This window comes from Pongo abelii, chromosome 5 (assembly GCF_028885655.2).
Source record: "Pongo abelii isolate AG06213 chromosome 5, NHGRI_mPonAbe1-v2.0_pri, whole genome shotgun sequence".
Classification (NCBI taxonomy): Eukaryota; Metazoa; Chordata; class Mammalia; order Primates; family Hominidae; genus Pongo; species Pongo abelii.
Window position 1 is genome coordinate 117959467 of NC_071990.2, and position 20364 is coordinate 117979830.

Consider the following 20364-nt stretch of genomic DNA (forward strand, 5'->3'; position numbering starts at 1 on the left):
TGAAGGCACACAGCCTGGCTTCATAGTATGTTTTTAACCTTTGTACTTAATACGGACTTTTTGCCAAGTGAACAAATCAGTTACTTCGTTTACATTATAGAGTACAGAAAACCAGCCAATAACTAGAAAAGGACACGCATTCAGAAATTAAAGAATTTTTTTGTGAATATTATTTATGAACATTATTCACAAGAGAGCCTGTTTTGTTCCTACAGACCTTCTATGCTTCTGAAACACAGTATATGTTTCAGAACATTAGCTGTGATTGTTTTTATGGGAAATTTTCTCAAGTTTAATTTAGATGTCTCTTCTTTCTTTCCATTTCTGTCTACCCCCATATGACCTCCGTGTGTGTGTGTGTATGTGTGTGTGTGTGTATGTGTGTGTGTAGGCTTGCCTTTAAAAAAAAAAAAAAAAACCTTTCGAACCTACGTTTAGTGCTCAGATGAGCACCATGAAAAACAGGCCGAAGTACCAGTTTGTGTGTGTATTTTATAGTCTTTGCAAGACCATTTATTGCTAATTATGTTAAATTAGAGAATAGGTGAGTAAAGAAAATTTTAAGTTTCCTATGTGAGAATTTAAATGTGTGTAATGTTTGCATTTGTATAGGAATACTTTTTCTTAATTGCTTATGTAACATTTCACTATGAAAAATATTTTTGTGTCATTGTTACAAACAGTACTTAAGTCTTTTTAAATCTTTTTTTCCCTGTTTCTTCTCTTTTAAATTAATCTGAAGGTATTTGGTAGCCTTAGGCTGCATTAAACCACTTTGTGATCTTTTGACTGTTATGGACTCCAAAATAGTCCAAGTGGCTTTAAATGGACTTGAAAATATTTTACGTCTTGGAGAACAAGAATCTAAGCAGAATGGAATAGGCATTAATCCATACTGTGCTCTCATTGAAGAAGCATATGGTAAGCAATCAGTTAAAAATTTGCAATTATAGTCAGTTCTTAACTATCTGTCATAGATACTTTCCCCTTCCAGTTCCCTACAATTTTTTTGTCGTAAAAGCAGTATGTATTTTTTTAAGTTTTAAAATGTCACCCGTAATTTTATTACCCTAACAATTTATTTTTATTATTTACCTTTTTTTAACATTGTCTTTATGCACAAATACTTTACATTGACTTAATTGTATTGTATGCATAGTTTTATGTTCTACTTTTTAACATTTTGGAGAAATTGTACATTTCTACATAATTTTTATTATAATGGCCACATAATGTTATATATATATACTATGTATAAATATGTAATTTTTTTTTTTTTTGAGACACAGTTTTACTCCGTCTCCCAGGCTGGAGTGCGGTGGTGTGATCTTGGCTCACTGAAACCTCCGCCTCCCATGTTCAAGCAATTCATGTGCCTCAGCCTCCCAAGTAGCTGGGATTACAGGTGCATGCCACCATGCCCTGCTGATTTTTGTATTTTTAGTAGAGATGGGGTCTCTCCATGTTGGCTAGACTGGTCTCAAGCTCCTGGCCTCAAGTGATCCGCCCACCTCAACTCCCAAAGTGCTGGAATTACAGATATGAGCCACCATGTCTGGCCATAATGCTACATATTGAGTCAGGTTTTAGCCATTTGAATGGAAGTTTAACCATAACCTGTTGTTGACCATTAGTTTGTTCCCAGTTTATCACTTTATGTATACCAAAATAAGCATCTTTCTGTGTATATGTTTATTTGTTTTATGGAATTAATATCCGGGGATAAATTTTCAGGAATACAGTTGCTGAGTCTTAGGGCACTGACTTCTTTTTAAGCTTTTCATATGTCTTCTAATTTTGCTTTCCAAAGGCCTGTTGCTGACAGTGTCACTGGCATTGTATGAATCTATTCTACAACCTCATACTTGTTTTGTTTATTTTGCAGACTCATCAGATGTAAAATAGTACACCAAGTTGCTTTTATGTACATTTTTTGGTTTATTTCCTATAGATAGTAGTATGTATTTTTCATGAGTTAGTCTGTGTCCTTATCCAAATTGCATATTTATTATACTTTGTCTGGTTATCTATTTGACTTTTCTTTTTGGTAAAAATTTGAATTTTATTTTATAGTAGTTTATTTTGATATGGCTTTTTCCTCGGTCTATTGTTTTTCAGATCATCCATTGAATACATTCTTTTATTTTAATAAAACATACCATGTTCATTTATGTTTAAATAACTCAGTCTAATTTTCTATTCTTTCAAAGTTTACAAAGTCATTGCCTCCACAGAGATTTGACGAAAATTAATTTTTTTATTTGCCAAGTTTTAAAAATTAGGTTCTTAAAACATTTAACTTAATCATATGGAATTTATTTTAAATAAGGCATGAATCTAAATTGATTTTCTTTTATTTGCATTGAATATTCACTTTTCTGTATTAAGTCCTCTTACATTGTATGGCTGATTCAGACTTTTATTTCTGATTCTTAAAGCCCATGATATCACTTTGTCTTTCTTTCAAATTATATAACATCACTGGATAAGACATTACATGAATACAAGATATTAGTCACTGATTTAAGAATATTGTCTTACTACAGTCATTATTTTGACCCCAAGTTAGACTAGGGTTTGAGCTATTCTGTGATTGTGTATAGATATGACTGCTTTGCTGCTTTTTTATTCTATGATAATCTGATTGAAGTGGTTTATCTGTAATTAAATGAAATGTATTTTCAGCACTACCCAGACTTATGTGTAGAGCTTTTTCTGATAAGCAGTAAAATCGATTGCTATTGATTCTTCTCATCTTTTCAAAATGAGGCCTTTCAGTTTCAATTGTAGATTGTAATTCTTTTAAATCGCACAACAGCCATATGTTTTTTGTTGTATGGGTTTGCAGATTTTACACATTTATTTCATAGTGATATTCTCTGGCTCAGCGTGTTTTAGTTTCTTCATTTTTTTTGTTTTGTTGCTTTCCCTTTTTGGGCTTTGTTAATTACTCTAGAAAGGACCTGTGGAGTTAATCTAAAACTGCCATTTTACAGTTGAGAAACAGAAGAACTGAACTTACCTGGCCAAGATCACACACCTAGCAGGGTGGTGTCTGTGACCTTACTCCCAGGCCTACGGTCCTTCTTCATATCACACTGCTACATACTCTCATTCTTGAAGTATAAATCGTAAGTGATGGCTATCGATATGTGCAACAATTAGATTAAAATAGCTGTCCCATTGCCAGTGAGGTGATAGATGATGTTCATTTATTATTTTGATTTAAACATATACTGAAATTGTAGTAACAGTTTGTTTTTATATATATATATATATACTTTGTATAACAGGTCTGGATAAAATTGAGTTTTTGCAAAGCCATGAAAATCAGGAAATTTACCAGAAGGCATTTGATCTGATTGAACATTACTTTGGTGTAGAAGAAGATGACCCCAGCATTGTACCTCAAGTGGATGAAAACCAACAACAGTTTATATTTCAGCAGCAGGAAGCACCAATGGATGGATTTCAACTTTAACTTACTGGAGGAAAAAAAATTTATGGCTAAAAAGGGTAGCTTCAGGTAACTCCTCTTTGTTGCCAATGTCAGTAAGAATGTTTGTTTTTTTACATAGAACAGTAAAGAGAATTTGATGCACTTTTAGAAAGCAAAATGAAACAAAAATTTCCATTCAGATGCAACCTTTCATTGTAGTTTGTTGTTGTTTTAGTTTTGTTGCCGTGCCTGTATTTATATCTTCTATTGTTTGGATTTTTGTATCTATTTGTGAATAATTGAATATGCAATTATTTAGTAATTTAAGCTTGAAAAGGAGAACTTTGGTGAAGTATTACTTAGTAATTCTGAATTTTTTCAAGCATTCTTGGAAACTGCACATTAGCAGTAAACCTATTGATAATTGCATTTTGGCAGTAAGTCTTACACATCCAATCTCTACTAAATCTACCTCTATCTTGAAGCAGAAATAAAAACAAAAAAGCTTCAGAAGCATGAAATAATGCAAATGCTAAATTAGAATGTGAAAATATTTATTACCTTAAATTATGCATATCACTGTGCTGTAGGTTATACTTTGCAAAAAACTGCAACAGAAAACCTATAAAATTTATTTATAAAACAGAAGAAATATTGTACTGATAATCCATTAAAATGTGGCAATTGTGAAGGGAGAAGCTGTTTTTCATGTTGAACACTTTAGAAAGATTACTTTACAAAATGTTTAAATATTTCTGTTTTTAACATATAAGTGCTATGTATATTAGTATATTTTGTATTTCAACCAAATATGCTACCATTTTTGAAATAGTGTTTTATTGTTTTTCACTCATTGTTTTAAAGAGCATCATGACAGAGATGTCATCATGAATCTAAAGTAGTGCTGCATATCTAAAATAATAACTAATTATTTCTCTGATTTTTCAGAGCAGTAATTGAAAAGTTTCATTTTCTACATAATAGTACTAGTTTAAGTACAAGTTTAGGTACTTGAATGATGAAATTATCCTGAAGAAATAACCTTATTATGTGTTAAATTGTATTAAATGCATTTAACATTTGGATGCTAAATGATAATGAAAATTGCTAAAGATTCTTTAATATGGTTCAAATCTATAATAGACTTTTTTCTTTTAGTAATACTCAGAGGGTCATACTGCTGCTTGTTATGAATCATAGATTACATTCATGTCAGATTGGTCAATATGTATGTTTTATGATTTAACAGCAAAAACCTCTTCAAACTGAAAGTTTAAAAGAAAGGTTTCAATAGAAAAATTATATATATATTTATTTATACATATATGTGTGTGTGTGTTACTCTCACAGTTCAACTACTGTTGAACTCAATCTTTTAATTTATAGTTATACGTAGGCTATTTACGTGTCCAATTATATACCTAGAATACTTACTTAAAAATTAGTTTACAACTCTTTTTAAGATGAGAACTAAGGCAATTTTGATATGATTCATGGTCTATTCTTTAAAAAAAAGATTTCATTTATGATAGTATTTGTAATGTTTCTGCTGGAAATCAGAGGCACGTTCCAAGAGGAAAATGTATATAGGAGTACTTTTAAAGAATATGTCACTTTGTAAATTACATATCATGAAACTAAGCTTTTGACAAGACACTTAAAACCTACAGCTGTAAAATACAGGTTTAAATGGTGTTCGTAATGCTGAGTGCATCTGCCAGCCCTTTTTTATTATTAAATAGAAGATTGTATCTGTGCCCCTTTTTTCATAGTGGAAGGTATATAGTTGAGTATAAAATGGTTTTCTTTTGCATTATCTGTATTCAAAAAACAGGGTAGTTATATTAAAGCTTACCAAATCGATGGTGAATTTATCAGACTAACATTTTTGTGGTGCAGATGGTTCTAAGTATCAGGTAACAGGGTATTCTACTCTTTCTAGTCAATTAAAATTGATAATGCAGCATGATTCATAAACTAACCAGCTGTGCCTCCTTTTATTTCGAGGACCCTGTAGTCACTATAATAAATTTCTAAGCCAAATTTTTCAAACAAGGTAGTTCTTATAGAAGGAAAAATAATAAATATGTGTGTGTTCATGCATGCACACAGAATGACCTGTGAAAGGAAACTTAAATTTTGCCGGTAAAACAAACATATCTCTACAGACTGTGATTATACTTCATAAGCATTTAAATACAGTTTTATTTATTTCCTTAAATATATTACTTGGGTAATTAATTTTAGATTTGATTGCAAAGAGCACTGTATAGCAGTTGGGACCAGCTCTTGGCTTGGCTTAGCTTATTGTTATGAGTTTATTGGATCAAGACTAACAAATAACTTTGTGATGAAAATTCTTCAAAAATATAGCTACTCTTTTCAAGTATACCATTTAAAATATTTCATCAGGCAGAGCCCTGACCAGGAAAAAAAAAAAAAAAAGGAAGAAAGAAAGAAAAGAAAAAAATAAATAAAATGCTCCAAAAAGTGTTTTCAATAGTCTTCACTGGCCCTTGTGGGAGGAAAAATACTTTTTTAACTTGCTTTTCTAAGATTTGTTATATTTAAATCCAAGAGAAACTATGCCAAAAAAAAGTGTTATAAAGAGGAATGCATGTAGCATTAATGCAAATATCAAGAAATACTTGAAAGAGTCCTTTTCATTTATTTAATTAAATTTGGTGTTTTATTTTGTCTGAATCTGAATTTCTCCTATTTAATCTAATCTATGCAATTATGCTTGTTTTATATTTATAAGCATTTGACTCACTGGTGTGGTCTTTTTACTGTGTTTTATTTCAAAACGTTGTTTTAAGTGATAGTGTCCTTAAATTTTAGTGTCATTTGGTCAACTTACTGGTAACACCAGAACAAGAAAGCAAAAAAGTAATAAATTCTGCTGGCACAGAACTAACATGTCATTTGGTAACTGTAAAACCTGTTTGCAGTTAAAGGTTGATTTATTGGATAAAGGACTAAAAGAAGCATATATTACCTTTGCCTTTATATTTTTTCTTCTTTTAAGAAGGAGCATTATGGAAAAATAAATATAGTCTTAGTGAATTTTTGTTGTGGTTCTCAATTCAGCAATCTACTGGCTGCTTGTGAAACTGTGAAATCAAATTGTTCTTAACCTTTATTCAGTTTAGTTTATAGTATTACTGTTTTATGAAATGTGACATTTTAGGAGCCAATATAATAGAGCTCTAAAAGGACAGTATATCTTTAAATTCTGACTGGGGAGTAAGAAGAGAAGATATTCTTACCCTACTAAATAAACCAACTTTTGAGCAGTATGCAATATTATGAAATGTTACAACACTATATTAAAAATAATAAAATATTTTAAAATTGCATTTATATAAATGTGTCCATTTCATTTTTTCTTAAGATTGTTGTTTCCTAACAGAACAAAGACAGATGCTATTATTGGTTAAAAATCCATTTACTTTCTAAAACCAACAAAGGAGAAAAAATAGAATTATAAAAAATAGCTAATCCAAAACTAGATAGAAAAAGAGAAAAAACAAATGAAGATGGAACAAATAGCAAGAAAGATCAAACTCAGTTATATCAGTAATCACAGTAATTACTAATGATTTAAACATGCCAATTAAAGTGCAGAGGTTATCAGTTTTAATAAGAAAGTAAGGCCGTATTTTGCCTCTAAGAAAATGTTTTCAAGAAGCAAATTGGTGAAAAGTAAAAGGATGGAAAAAAGATATACCATGCTATCACAAATCAAAAGTAAGTTGGGGTGGCCATATAATGCATATCAAGGTGCATTTCAGAGCAAGGAATATTTATTGCTGGAGATAAAGAGGGTCATTTGATAAAGGGATCAATTCATGATAGTCAAAATGTAGAAACAAATGTTCATCAGCCAATGGATAAATAAAATGTTATATTCATAAAATGGGGTATTACTCAGTAATAAAATGAAATATGGATATATGGTACAACATGGATGAACATTGAAAACATTAGGCTAAGTGAAAGAAACCAGATTCCATTTATATGAAATGTTCAGAATAGACAAATCTATGGAAACAGAAATAAATTAGTATCTAGGACTGGGGAAAGTTGGAAATGGGAGGTGGCTGGGTACAAAGTTTCTTCTCTGGGCAATAAAAATAGGATTTTCTAATAAATTCATAGAGATGTGCTGCCATTACCATAAGCAAAAGTTCACTTTTTTACTGGCACTAGCCATATTTCAAGTGCTCAGTAGGGAGTGCAGGGCTACAGTATGTTTTTTAAATCATATGAGAGTAACACCAAGTTTTAAATGCGTATTTTACACCCCAAAGCAACCACTTCTTGTTCTTGGAGTTAGCTGAGCTTCCTAGGAACCATGGATTTATAGTTTTCATCAAATTTGGAAACACAGCAATTATTTAAACATTTTTACATTTCCAATTCCACTTATATTAGCCTGCCTGAAATACACAGCTTATTAATGCTTCGCTCATTTTTGGTTATTTTTCATTTTGTATAGTTTTCATTGCTTCGTCTTCAAGTTCACTAATCTTGTCTTCTGTTGTGTCTAATTTCTTAATTCCATTAGTGTATTTTTTATATCAGACATTGTGTATTTTATCTTTAAAAATTCAATTTGGATCTGTTTTATATCTTCCATTTTTTTATCATACTCAAGCTTTCCTCTGCTGGCTTGAACACAGCAAGTATAATAGCTGTTTGAATGGCCTTGCTACTAATTCTGTCATTTCTTGCTCTGTTTCTGTTTATTGATTTTTTTATTATGAGTTGTATTTTTCATTTGCATGCATTTACATGTTTGGATATTGCATTTCCCATATTTGTTCTTCTTAACACAAGTTACTAGGGGAAAAAATGTGATCCTTTAAAGGCTTGCTTTTAAACTTTGTAAGGCAGGCACAGAACAACATTTATTTTACTGCTGAGTCAGTACCATTCCGAGTACTCTATTACCCTATGAATTACAAGGGATTTTCACTTTGGCTAGTGGAACTTAAACTGTTCCTGATCATTGTGGGCTCCAAAAATTGTTTCCCCTTGTGCTTTCAGGTGATTCTTTAGAAGGCCTTGGGTAGTAGTCACATGTGGTCAACAATACTCGGCTGAAGACTCAAAGAGGAATCCTCTGCAGATAATCTGGAGCAATCTGTGTAGTTTTGTCACATTTGGTACTCTACCTTGTGAACTCTAGTTTTGTCCTCCCTGGATTCCTAACTCTTTCTCCCCAACTCAGAGACTTCGTGGCTATACCTGGATTTCCCTTCCTTGCCCTGCAATCGTGAAACTCTAGGCAGTAAGAGACAGAGTAGTCATAGGGCTCAGCTAGTTTGCTTCTTCTGTTTCATAGATCACGGTTCCTCATTGTCTGATGTCTAATGTCTGGAAACTTGTTTCATGTTTTTGTCCTGGTTCCTATTACTCTAGTTTGGCTTAAAGCAGAAGTTAGCATACCAATCCATGTTCTTTTTAAAATCTCTGTTTAATGTGGGCTTTGATCATTTTTCATATTGTTTTCGTTGTGCCTTTTTGTCTCAATCACTCTCGCTGAATTCAGTTATAGTGATTATAGTCTTTTTACTTATTTCCTTAGTTTTTGCTCTTAATTTTAGAATTTCCAACTTTTTATTCTCTTTGGAATTATTCTTAAGTCTTTCCCTAATTTCTTAAGGTTGTTAAATGTTTAATTTGGGAAGGCTAAAAATTTACCTTGAAGTACCATTTCAGCTGCATTCCACAAGTTATTCAGCTCTAAGTATTTTAAAGTTTATATTATGATTTATTCGTGACCTATGAATCATTTAGAAATGTACTTTTAAATTTCAGACCTTAAAAATATTATGCCACTAACTTCTAAGTTGTGATGTGATTACATGAGTTTGAAATTCGTTGATATTTGCTTTATGATCTGGTATGTGTTGGTTTTAGTGAAATGGCCCATGTGTGTAAGAAAAGAATGTGTTTTGTTAATTGATTCATGTCTTTTACGTACTAGTCTGCTTAATTTGTCAGTTTCTAACTCACCAGTTTCTAAGAGAGGTGTGTTAAAATCTCCCAAGATGATTGGTGGATTTTGAATTTTCCATCTAGTTCTGACAATTTTTTTATGTTTTATAAGTTTTTTACATTATTTTGTGCACGGAAATTTAGAATTACGTCTTTTTTTAAGATTCAGATGAGAATTTGTACATTTATGTGCTAAAAGTACGGAACAATAGTTGAAATTTTCAGAGTACTTGATAAGTGAATTTTAACAAAATAGTTGAAACTTATTTGAAAATATTTTCCCTTTGGTCTTTGTGGTAGAAATGACAGACTTTTTCATTGAAGCATGAGGACACAGCAGCCATATTATGCCAAGATGAAAAATATCATGATCATATTGAAAGGTCAAGCATGAGCTTCCATGGTGAAGTCTTCTGTACCAATGCACCAGAGAATGCCTACCATCCAAAAAAGCAGTCAGCTGATGGAAAAGAAGATTATTAAACCTTTGTTCTGGGACTTACTGTTAAAAAGCAAAAAACAACAAAAAAGCAGTGAGAGGAAACAGTTAAGGAAATGATTTAACTGAAGGGAAGCAAGATTTTTTTTAGAGCATTGTTCTTAATCCCCATGACTGTCCTTCAGTCACAATTCCAGAATAAAAGAATCTACTTTGTGTATTAATGTATTATGCTTTTTATGAAACAGTCAAGTCTTTTATTTTCCCCCTTCTTGAACCACAGGGATAACTATCTTTTCACCCAATACAAGTGCTGGTCATAAATACACAAAAAACTTGTGTTTATCATGCAAACCACTAGCACCAAGAAATTTTATTTGTTGCAATTTGATGTCAGATAACATCACTGGGTAAATAATTTTTTATATACACATACTAAAACACAAATGCAGATTTATGGGTCAGATGACACATTATTTTTCCTGTGCATGTGGTAATTAACATTGCCACAGAAATATATTAGAATACACATGTGTATATAGAATATACATTCATACCTACATAAACACATGTGATATGTATAGTTTTTAACAAATACACTGGCCATTACCCATTCCACTTGAAAATACATGTATGAACTACCTCATGAAATGTAAACAGGAGTATAAAGAACCACAAGTTTCTACCGATAATAGACATCTAAAAGTCTTGACTATGGAGAGAGAGTTCTTTTTTAAATAAACATATTTAACCCAAAGTAGAAGTCATTTTTGGAAATCCGTCGATTAGATAACACAATTCTCCTTCATTTGATACTGATTTCTGTTGTACTAACCACAGCCTATTTTTTATATACTCCTAACAGAATAAGACACACAAAAATAAGAGTTAAATATTGGTGTGTTTTAAAACTCTCACATCTTTGAAAGCACTACTTGAACCTATCTACTTTATTTTATTTCTGACTGTGCCCTAAGACACCATGAAGAGAAGACACCAATTTAAAAAGTTCAACAAATAGGAAAATCCTATTGGTATAAAATTTCAAAATATTGGCTTTCTAGCTCAGTAATTTCTCACAGCTTACTGTATTTAAGTGAACATCTATACATCTATTCCTGCTTGCATCTTAGAGTGGGATTTAAAATTTTTCAAAGGATAATCCTTCAATACTGTATTTTGAAGCATATACATTAAGGAAAATTTCTTTTAAAGCTATCACAACACTTTCTGTGTGAAAGTTGAAGACAACTTATGTGAATAATACTCTGTTATGTAAGGAAGGGGTATTCCAGTTGTACCCATAAAACTGACAATCTGTCCTAGTGTTGGGATTTGCCACTACGTTTTTTGTTGGGATGGAAATTATACTTTAAAAGAGGAAAATCCTTTTTTTTTTTTTAAATGAACAAGCACCCCTTTTTATTGTTTTCTCTGGAGTCTATGTTTTGAAAGATGTCAAACTCTACTAATTGATATTTAATTCCAATTTTAAATAATCAGCTGTACAAATGCGTTTTTAAAGTATAATGAGCAACATTTCAAAAATTAAAAAGATTTTAATCTTATTTAATCACGGTGATATTGTAGTTAGCTCAGTGACTATAGATTCAGAAATACTAGTTTAATGTTAACATGGTAATTGTTTTAAATTTTTTTTTGCTTTTCCATATGTTTAGACTTTTTTCATGAATGTATTTTTTATTTTAAATTGAGAAATAATGGTATATATTTATGGGGTATATTGTGTTTTTAAAATATATTTGCATCATGAAATGATAAAAATCAAGCTAATTAACATATCTGTCACCTTACTTACCCTTTTTTATGATGAGAACATTTAAAATCTACTCTTTTTTTTTCCCTCCTCAAGATAGAGTCTCACTCCGTCACCCAGGCTGGAGTGCAGTGGCATGATCTCGGCTCACTGCAACCTCCATCTCCCAGGTTCAAGCAATTCTAATGCCTCAGCCTCCCAAGTAGCTGGGATGACAGGCGTGCACCACCATGCCCGGCTAGTTTTTTGTATTTTTAGTAGAGATGGGGTTTTGCCATATTGCCCAGGCTGGTCTAGAACTCCTGGCCTCAAGCGATCCTCCCACCCCACCTCAGTCTCCCAAAGTGCTGGGATTACAGGCGTGAGCCACCGTGCCTGACTAAAATCTCTTTCAGCAATTTTGAAATATACAATACATGGTTACTAACTATAGTCAGCATGCTGTGCAATGGATCTTTAAAACCTATTCCTTATATTTTACTGACAACTTTGTACCCTTTAACTGTCTTCCCATTCCTCATCCCCTCCATATCCCCCAGTCTGGTAACCATCATTCTACTCTCTACTTATATGAGTTTGAGTTGTTTAGATTCTACATATAAGTGAGATCACACAGTTTTTGTCTTTTTGTTCCTGGCTTATTTCACCCAGCATAATGTCCTCCAGATTCATTCATGTTGTAAATGGCAGAATTTCCTCTTTTTGTTGGATGAATAATATTCCATTTTACCACATTTTCTTTATTCATTCCTCCTTGATGGGCAATTAGGTTGCTTTCATATCATGGCCATTGTGAATAATGCTGCAGTGAACATGCAAGTGCAGATATCTCTTTGACATACTGATTTCAAGTCCTTAGGATATATATCCAGAAGTGGGATTGCTGGATTATATGGTAATTCTATTTGAAATTTTTTGACAAATGTCTGTACTTTTTTCTATAATAGCTATATTTGCATTCTACCAACAGTGTACAAAAGTGCCTTTTCTCCACATCCTCACCAATACTTATCTTTCATCTTTTTGATAATAGCCATTCTGACAGATGTGAGGTAATATATCATTATAATTTTAATTTGTATTTCCCTATGATTAGTGATTTTAAGCATTTTTTTCATATATCTGTTGGCCATTTGTAAGTCTTCTTTGGATAAGTGTCTATCAGGTCCTGTGTCCATTTTTTAATTGGGTAATTTTATTTTTCATGCTATTGAGTTGAGTTTCTAATATATTTTGGATAGAAACTCTGTGTCACATATATAATTTGCACATATTTTCTCCTAATCCATGGGCTTTCTCTTCACTCTATTGATTGTTTTCTTTGCTATGATAATTTTTTTTTAAATCTGAAGTGAAATGGCCTCATTGCCTGGGGTGGCATCTGAAGTTCTTGGTCTCATGGCCAAGTAAATCAAGGACGCACACACACCCCCGAGGGTGAAGTCAGAGCAGAAGTAGACGTTTAATAGACAAAAGAGAACAACTGTTTGTTGCAGAGAGCAGTCCCAAAAAGGTTGCCGTTCAGCAGTGAAATGCAAGGGTTTTATAAGTGAGTTAGTGGGGAGGCAGTATCTTATCTCATAGGGCACAAAAAACTGGTTAGGACCAGGTATGCTATCTGCATAGAATGTGAATCTCTGGCATCCCCCACCCCAACCTTTTATTATGCTATGGGTCGTTTGCCTGAGTGACTCTACATTGCTTTCCTACTGTGCACGTGCTAAAAAAAGGGGGAGGTGGAGCCCCCATGGTGGACATGCGTGGCCCCAGGTACGCCTTTCTATCGGTGCAGTTGCAGACATTCCCCACATGCAAGCTTCCAGCTTCCTTATCACTGTTTGCAGCCTGATCTTCCAGGCTGCTCTTTGTTAGAAAAAAAAGTGATTTCTTTGGCTGCTTTTTGTTAGAAGGGAAGTTCTGCCAAGAAATTTTTGCCTTAACTATCTGCCTAGCTAGTCTCTTTTTATCTCCTCTCTCAGAAGTAATCACATCTGTCTTTTTTCTTTTGTTGCTTGTGCTTCGGAGGTCTTATCCAAAAAATCATTGCCCATACCAATGTCATAGAGCTTTTCTCTGTTTTATTCTACTAGTTTTACAGTTTCAGGTCTTATGTTAAAGTTTTTAATCTATTTCAACTTGATTTTTCTACATAGTGTGGGATGAAGGTCTTATTTCATTCTTTTGCATGTGGATGTCCAGTTTTTCCAACACCATTTACTGAAAGACTCTCTCCATTGGGTGTTCTTGACACCTTTGTCAAAAATCAATTGACCATATAGATATGTGGGTTTATTTCTGGGCTCTCTCTTCTTTTCCACTGCTTGATGTGTCTGTTTTGATGCCAGTACCATGCTATTTTGATTACTATAGCTTTGTAATATATTTTGAAATCAGATATTGTGATTCCTCCAGCATTGTTCTTTTTAAACAATATTGCTTTGGCTATCTGGAGTCTTCTGTGGTTCCATACCAATTTTAGAATTTCTTTTTCTATTTCTGTGGAAAATGTCATTAGACTTTTGATAGGGATTGCATTGAATCTGTAGATTGTTTTTGATAGTTATGGACATTTTAACAATATTCTTCCAATCCATGAACACAGGATATCTTTCCATTTATTTATGTCTTCTTCAATTTCACTTCTCAATGTTTTATTTATAGTTTTTGGCATGTAGATATTTTACCCCTCTGGTTGATTTATCTTTCAGTATTTTTTGGTGCTATTGTACATGGAGTTGTTTCTTAATTTCTCCCTTGAATAATTTGTAATTTTCTAGAAATGTTGCTGGTTTTGTATCCTGCAACTTTACTGAATTCCTTTATCAGTTTTAACAGCTTTTTTGGAAGAGGCTTTAGGGCTTTCTATGTATAACATCACATCATCGGCAACAGAGAGAATTTCAGTTCTTCCTTTCCTTTAACTGTTTTCAAAACAATGTGATTCCCTGGCCTTCTCTAACAGTGACCTGATTTCTTGTTTTTGTTTTATTATTTTGAACTCACAGATGTAAATCTGTTTGAAGAGGTTCAACCTTTTCTGGTTACTATTCTTGCTGATGTTCCTATTTTTGGCTGGTGAAACTGTTGTCAGGTTGGTTCTAGAGGTCTTTGGACATAGCCTCAAAGCTGTATTAGCTTCCTTATTTTCTGTATGGCCAGATGTTCCAGGACCATCCTGTGTATTTCATGTACCAGACCTGGAATAAGCCAACTCAGGAGGGAGCCCTGGGTTTCTTTTAATATGAAATAGTATTTAGAAACCAAGATCTGGGCGCTAGGACTGCATATTACTACTGTGTTGTCCGTTGCTATCAATGGACAGAACTAGGAAAAATGTGTTGTTTTTGTTTTGTTTTGAGATGGAGTTTCGCTTTTGTTGCCCAGGGTGGAGTGCAATGGACCAGTCTCAGCTCACCACAACCTCCGCCTCCCGGGTTCCAGCGATTCTCCTGCCTCACCTTCCCGAGTAGCTGGGATTACAGGCATGCACCACCACGCTCGGCTAATTTTGTAGTTTTAGTAGAGAAGGGGTTTCTCCATATTGGTCAGGCTGGTCTCAAACTCCTGACCTCAGGTAATCTGTTCGCCTCAGCCTCCCAAAACCCAAAATGCTAGGATTACAGGTGTGAGCCATCGCGCCTGGCTTTTTTTTTTTTTTTTTTTTTGGAGACAGAGTATCCCTCTTGTTGCCCAGGCTGGAGTGGTGCAATGGCACAATCTCGGCTCACTGCATCCTCTGTCTCCCCGGTTCAAGCAATTCTCCTGCCTCAGCCTCCTGAGTAGCTGGGATTACAGGCATGTGCCACCATGCCCGGCTAATATTTTGTATTTTTAGTAGAGACGGGGTTTGACCATGTTGGCCAGGCTGGTCTCGAACTCCTGACCTCAGGTGATCCGCCTGCCTTGGCCCCTCAAAGTGCTGGGATTACAGGTGTGAGTCACTGCGCCTGGCCCAAAAAATATGTGTGTGTTTTTTCCTTTTAACTTACTTGCTGTATCATTTTACATATGTAATATATATTTGTATGGTTGTCATATTAACAATACCGATATTATCATTAATAGTATGTGTATTAGGATTCTCCAGAGAGAACTAATAACAATAGATAGACACGTGAGAAGGGATTTATTAGGGGAATTGGCTTATGCAATTATAGAAGCTGAGAAGTCTCACAATAGGCCATCTCCAAGCTGGAGAACTAGGAAGGTGGGTAGTCTGGCCTGGTCCAAGTCTGAAGGCCTCAGAACCAGGAAAGCTGATGATATAACTCTCAGTGCAAGGGTGAAAGCCCTAGAATCCACAGGGCTTCTGCAAGTCTTAGAGTCCAAAGCTAGAGAACCTGGAAGTCTGATGACCAATGAATGACAGAAGATGGATGTGCCAGCTCCAGAAGAGAGAATGAATTCATCTTTCCTCTGCCTTTTTGTTTTAAGTCCTCAGCTGGTTGGATGGTTCCTGTCTACACAGAGGGTGCATTTTCTTTAAAAGCCCACTAATTCAAATGTCCATCTCTTCCAGAAACACCCTCACAGATACACCCAGAAATAATGTTATACCAGCTATCTGCATATTCCTTAATCTAGTCAAGTAGACACCTAAAATTAATCATCACAATTTGCTTACTGGAAATGTTTTCTGGGAGATGGGGAGGGGATATCTTTTTTAAACATCGAGTATATACCACTAGAAATATTTTTAGATCACTTGAAATATTTACTCTCCATCTGGCCATCCTACCAATTTAATACACGGGTTTATTTGCTCGATTTTGGTTTTGAGTTTTTAAAAAAGTTGACCACTTTTTTTTAACAATTTTATTTAATATATGACCTTTACATTGTTCAAGAGGATAAAACAAGTTATATTCAGAAAAGTTTCACTTTTATCACTGTCCCTCCTCTACCTATTTCTTCCTTTCTTCTATATATAACATTAAAAACTTTTTCTTGGTTTATACTTCTATTGTTTTTTAACATAATAATGAATACATTTACAGCTCCCCTCCCTTTACTGAATACTACATATGCTTTCCTCCAATGCACTTTTCTCACTTAACTCTATTCTGTAGCTCATTCCATAGCAGGATGCAGAGCTCTTCATTTCTTACCACATCTGCACAGTACTCCATTGTGTGAACCTAGCATTATTTATTCAATCAATCCTCTACTGATGGACAATTAAATTGTTTTCAGTCTTTGCTATTGCAAATAGTATGACAGTGAAAATCACTGTAAACTGTTAGGTCCATAAACGTGCAGTTTTGCTAGAAACTGTCCAATTTCCATCCACAAGGGTCATACTATCTTCTATTCAGAACAGCAACATATAAGAATACCTACCATGTCCCAGCCTTGGAAACATAGTATGTTGTTCAGGTCACTTTTTAAAGCAGTTTTATTTTCATATAATTTCTATGTACCACTGTAATTTTTATATACCATAAAATTCACCCATTTTATGTGTACATTTTTCTTTGTAAATTTACCCACTTGTGCAGTTGTGCATTACAACAATCCAGTTTTAGAACACTTCCATTCAATCCTCAGTAAATTCTGCTGTGAGCACTTTTAACCAAATACTTGGCGTAGACTTATGTGGGGGGGGTTAACACAGATGGCATAAAATCTGGTCTCAAAAAACATGTAATAACAAACATGGTTAAGTGTTCTTAAAGATTTTTTTCCTCTTTTTTCTTTTTTTAAGATATTAACATGATAGGTTTCTCTCTCGTTTTTACTCTGTCTCTCTTACTGTTCATTTAGATCTCAAGATGATAAGTAAATTTCTCCTCTCTTTCTCTCTCTCCCTCTCTCTGGAGCACTGTGATGATTGGTTTTATGTGTAAATTTGGCTAGGCTATCATACCCAGTTTCCAATTAAACATGAATCTAAATGTTGCTGTGAAAGTATTCTGTAGTTGGGTAAGCATCTATAGTCAGATAAGTCTAATTAAAGGAGGTATCTTTGATAATTTGGGTAGGTGTCATCCAATCAGTTGAAAGGCCTTAATAATAAAACTGAGGTTTCCCTGAGGAAGAAAAAAAATGTTGCCTTTGGACTGTAGCTTCAGCTTCTGCCAGAGAATTCTCAGCCTGCTGGCCTGCCCTACAGATTTCTGATTTGCCAGCCCCCACAATCAGGTAAGCTAATTCCTATAATCTATCTGTCTGTCTATCTATCTATCTATCTTATCTATCTATCTATCTATCTATCTATCTATCTATCTATCTATCTATCTATCTTTTTACATATACATACATATGTACATGTAAGTATACACACACTTTCAATTGTCTTAAAAATATGCTACTCCTTAAAAGTCTTTTTACACCTTCAAGATTCCTGAAATTTCTAAATATTATTGAACAGCTCAAAGAGAATATTTATAAGGATGAATATGATATATATTCTACCAGAGAAATAGGACATTATATCTCCTATTGTTCCATTTGTCTGGTAGAACTCTGATAGGTGCACCCCACCACTACCAAGCTCCAGTTCAACCATATGGATAGTGTAACCTTTCTGGGATTCTGCCTTTGTGTTGATGTTCTCTCAGCCTTTACAGGTCTCATGTTTTTGACTATTCTCTCCAGCATATAACCACTTAGGATAACTGGATATGCCCATGGCAAACAGCAGCATCAGATATGCTTATTAACACTCTAGATTTTTACTTTGTTATCTATGACTATCTATGACAAGGATCTTCCTTCTTTTCCCAACAGTTTAACCAAGTATTTTAAAAGATGTTTAAAAAAATATTTTGTCCAGATTATTTAGTCTAATACTAGAAGACTTCCTCTGGACATCTCATCTTCCATGTAACCAGAAATGGAAATCATCATATTCATTGTTATAGATAGTCTCTCTGAGTATCTCAATAATATTTAGAATATTCCAGGAATCCTCAAGGTATAAAAAGACTTTTAAAGAGTAGTATATTTTTAAGATAACTGATTTCCAGATATTTTAACTCCATATATACTCCCTCCTACAATGTATATGCCCAAGAATGTGGTCTGACGGTTCTCCTTTCTCACCTCTCCTCATAACCAACGTTACACTATTGTGCAAAAAGAGAGCACTTCACTCTCATTCTGAACCTTACTCATGCTTTGCTTTGTGATACAAAAACCTTCTGGATGACAAAGAATAATTTAAGAATTAATAGCTCCAGAGAGGGAGTTCCATGAGAGCAAAACAAAGGGAGTCACTGTGCAAAATGTGAAAGCAGCCAGTGCCACAGTGGGTCTCATGAAGACAGAGCATAGACAGGTGGTTACCAGAGGCCAGAGAGAGTGGTGGGGAGAGGGAAATGAAGATAAGTTGATTAACAGGTACAAACATATGGTTTGGTAGAAGAAGTAAGATCTAGTGTTAGATAGATCAGTAGGGTGACTATAGTTTACAGTGATCTATTGTATATTTCAAAATAGCTAGAAGAGAATCATTCAAATGGTTCTAGCATAAAGACAAATATTTAAGGTGATAGATAAGTACACTGATTTTATCTTTACACCTTATAAGAATATATCAAATTATCTCATGTATCCTGAATTTATGTACATCTATTGTGTATAAATTTACGAATTAAAAAAAAAATAAAGCAGCAGTGCCTTGGCTCATCCAAGACACAGACTCATAACAATGCTTCATGCCTTCTCTATCTAAGAGTTAGGATTCAAAAATGAGATTATTGTCACAGGAATATATATTAACATTTTCACTTTCAAATCAAAGTAAGCCTTTTTCTAACAGAACGTATAACTATACGTTATACATTTTCGTGTAAGATGAATGAACCACATATACAACAGTGGTCCCCAAGGTTATTGGGAGCATACATAGAAGTCTGATATATGGCACTTGGTATTGGCACTGCAGATCAAGTAGGGGACATGACTGATAATTCAGTAATGGTGCTGGGATGTTTGGTTTTCCATATGAAAAATACATATAAATAAAAATATATATACTATCTAGGTTTATGTAAGTATACTCTGTCATGTTTGTACAATGATAAAATCACCTAACAATGCAATTCTCAGAATGTATCCCCATCATTAAATGATGCGTGACTGTATAAGTTTGATTTGGCTCATTAGTTTGACAATAAGAACTGGCTTTGTACCTCAAAATGGACAGGCAGACATCCTCCACAAACTGATTGAGCTAATTATGTAGCTTCAAGGTTATGATGGAAAATACACTTAAAGCACATGAACTATACAGTATGCCAGAAGTTATATCTTTTATAATACTTACATTTATGGTTAAAAAAATAACAAATGTGAAGTTAAAAATGTGCAGGGATGAGATATGTAATTTTAAAAAGTTATTTTAGGGCTTAAGCAAGTTTGAGGATCATTAATGTATACCATTTTTTTCTCTAACATTTTTGTCGTTTTCAAAATTGCTGTTACAATTACTGTTTTAGTACTTTACCATTTTAGGAATAGGTTTTAGAATTAATAATTCAACCTATTTCACCTAGTTACAAACTATAAAAAGAATAATCAGAGGTACTACCCAGCTGCTAAATACAGTGAAATTTTGGTTGAAAATTAGTTTTGATTTTAATGAGCCCTTAATGATTAGTTCAACCTCATTTTAATGACATATACAATGTGCTCATTTTAGCATTATATGTAGTGGCCAGAAACTGTGCCAAATATCAAAATAAATTGTGGTATGTTTAT

General features: G+C 33.6%; 1 protein-coding gene across 4 annotated transcripts in view; it reads left to right on the top strand.

Moving 5' to 3' along the window:
- The window catches only part of KPNA5 (karyopherin subunit alpha 5), a 57625-nt gene extending 47517 nt beyond the window's left edge, over positions 1 to 10108 (top strand). For 3 of the 4 annotated variants that reach the window (XM_024248906.3, XM_002817277.6, XM_054558079.2), the window contains 3 exons: positions 743 to 921; positions 3294 to 3526; positions 9746 to 10108. In XM_024248906.3, coding sequence (XP_024104674.3) covers positions 743 to 921; positions 3294 to 3481 — 367 coding nt within the window. In that variant the 3' untranslated portion in view covers positions 3482 to 3526; positions 9746 to 10108. Of the gene's footprint in view, positions 1 to 742; positions 922 to 3293; positions 4131 to 9745 lie in introns of those variants that run through there. The other variant, XM_063724963.1, reaches the window with a different exon arrangement.
- The last annotated feature ends 10256 nt before the right edge of the window (positions 10109 to 20364 follow it).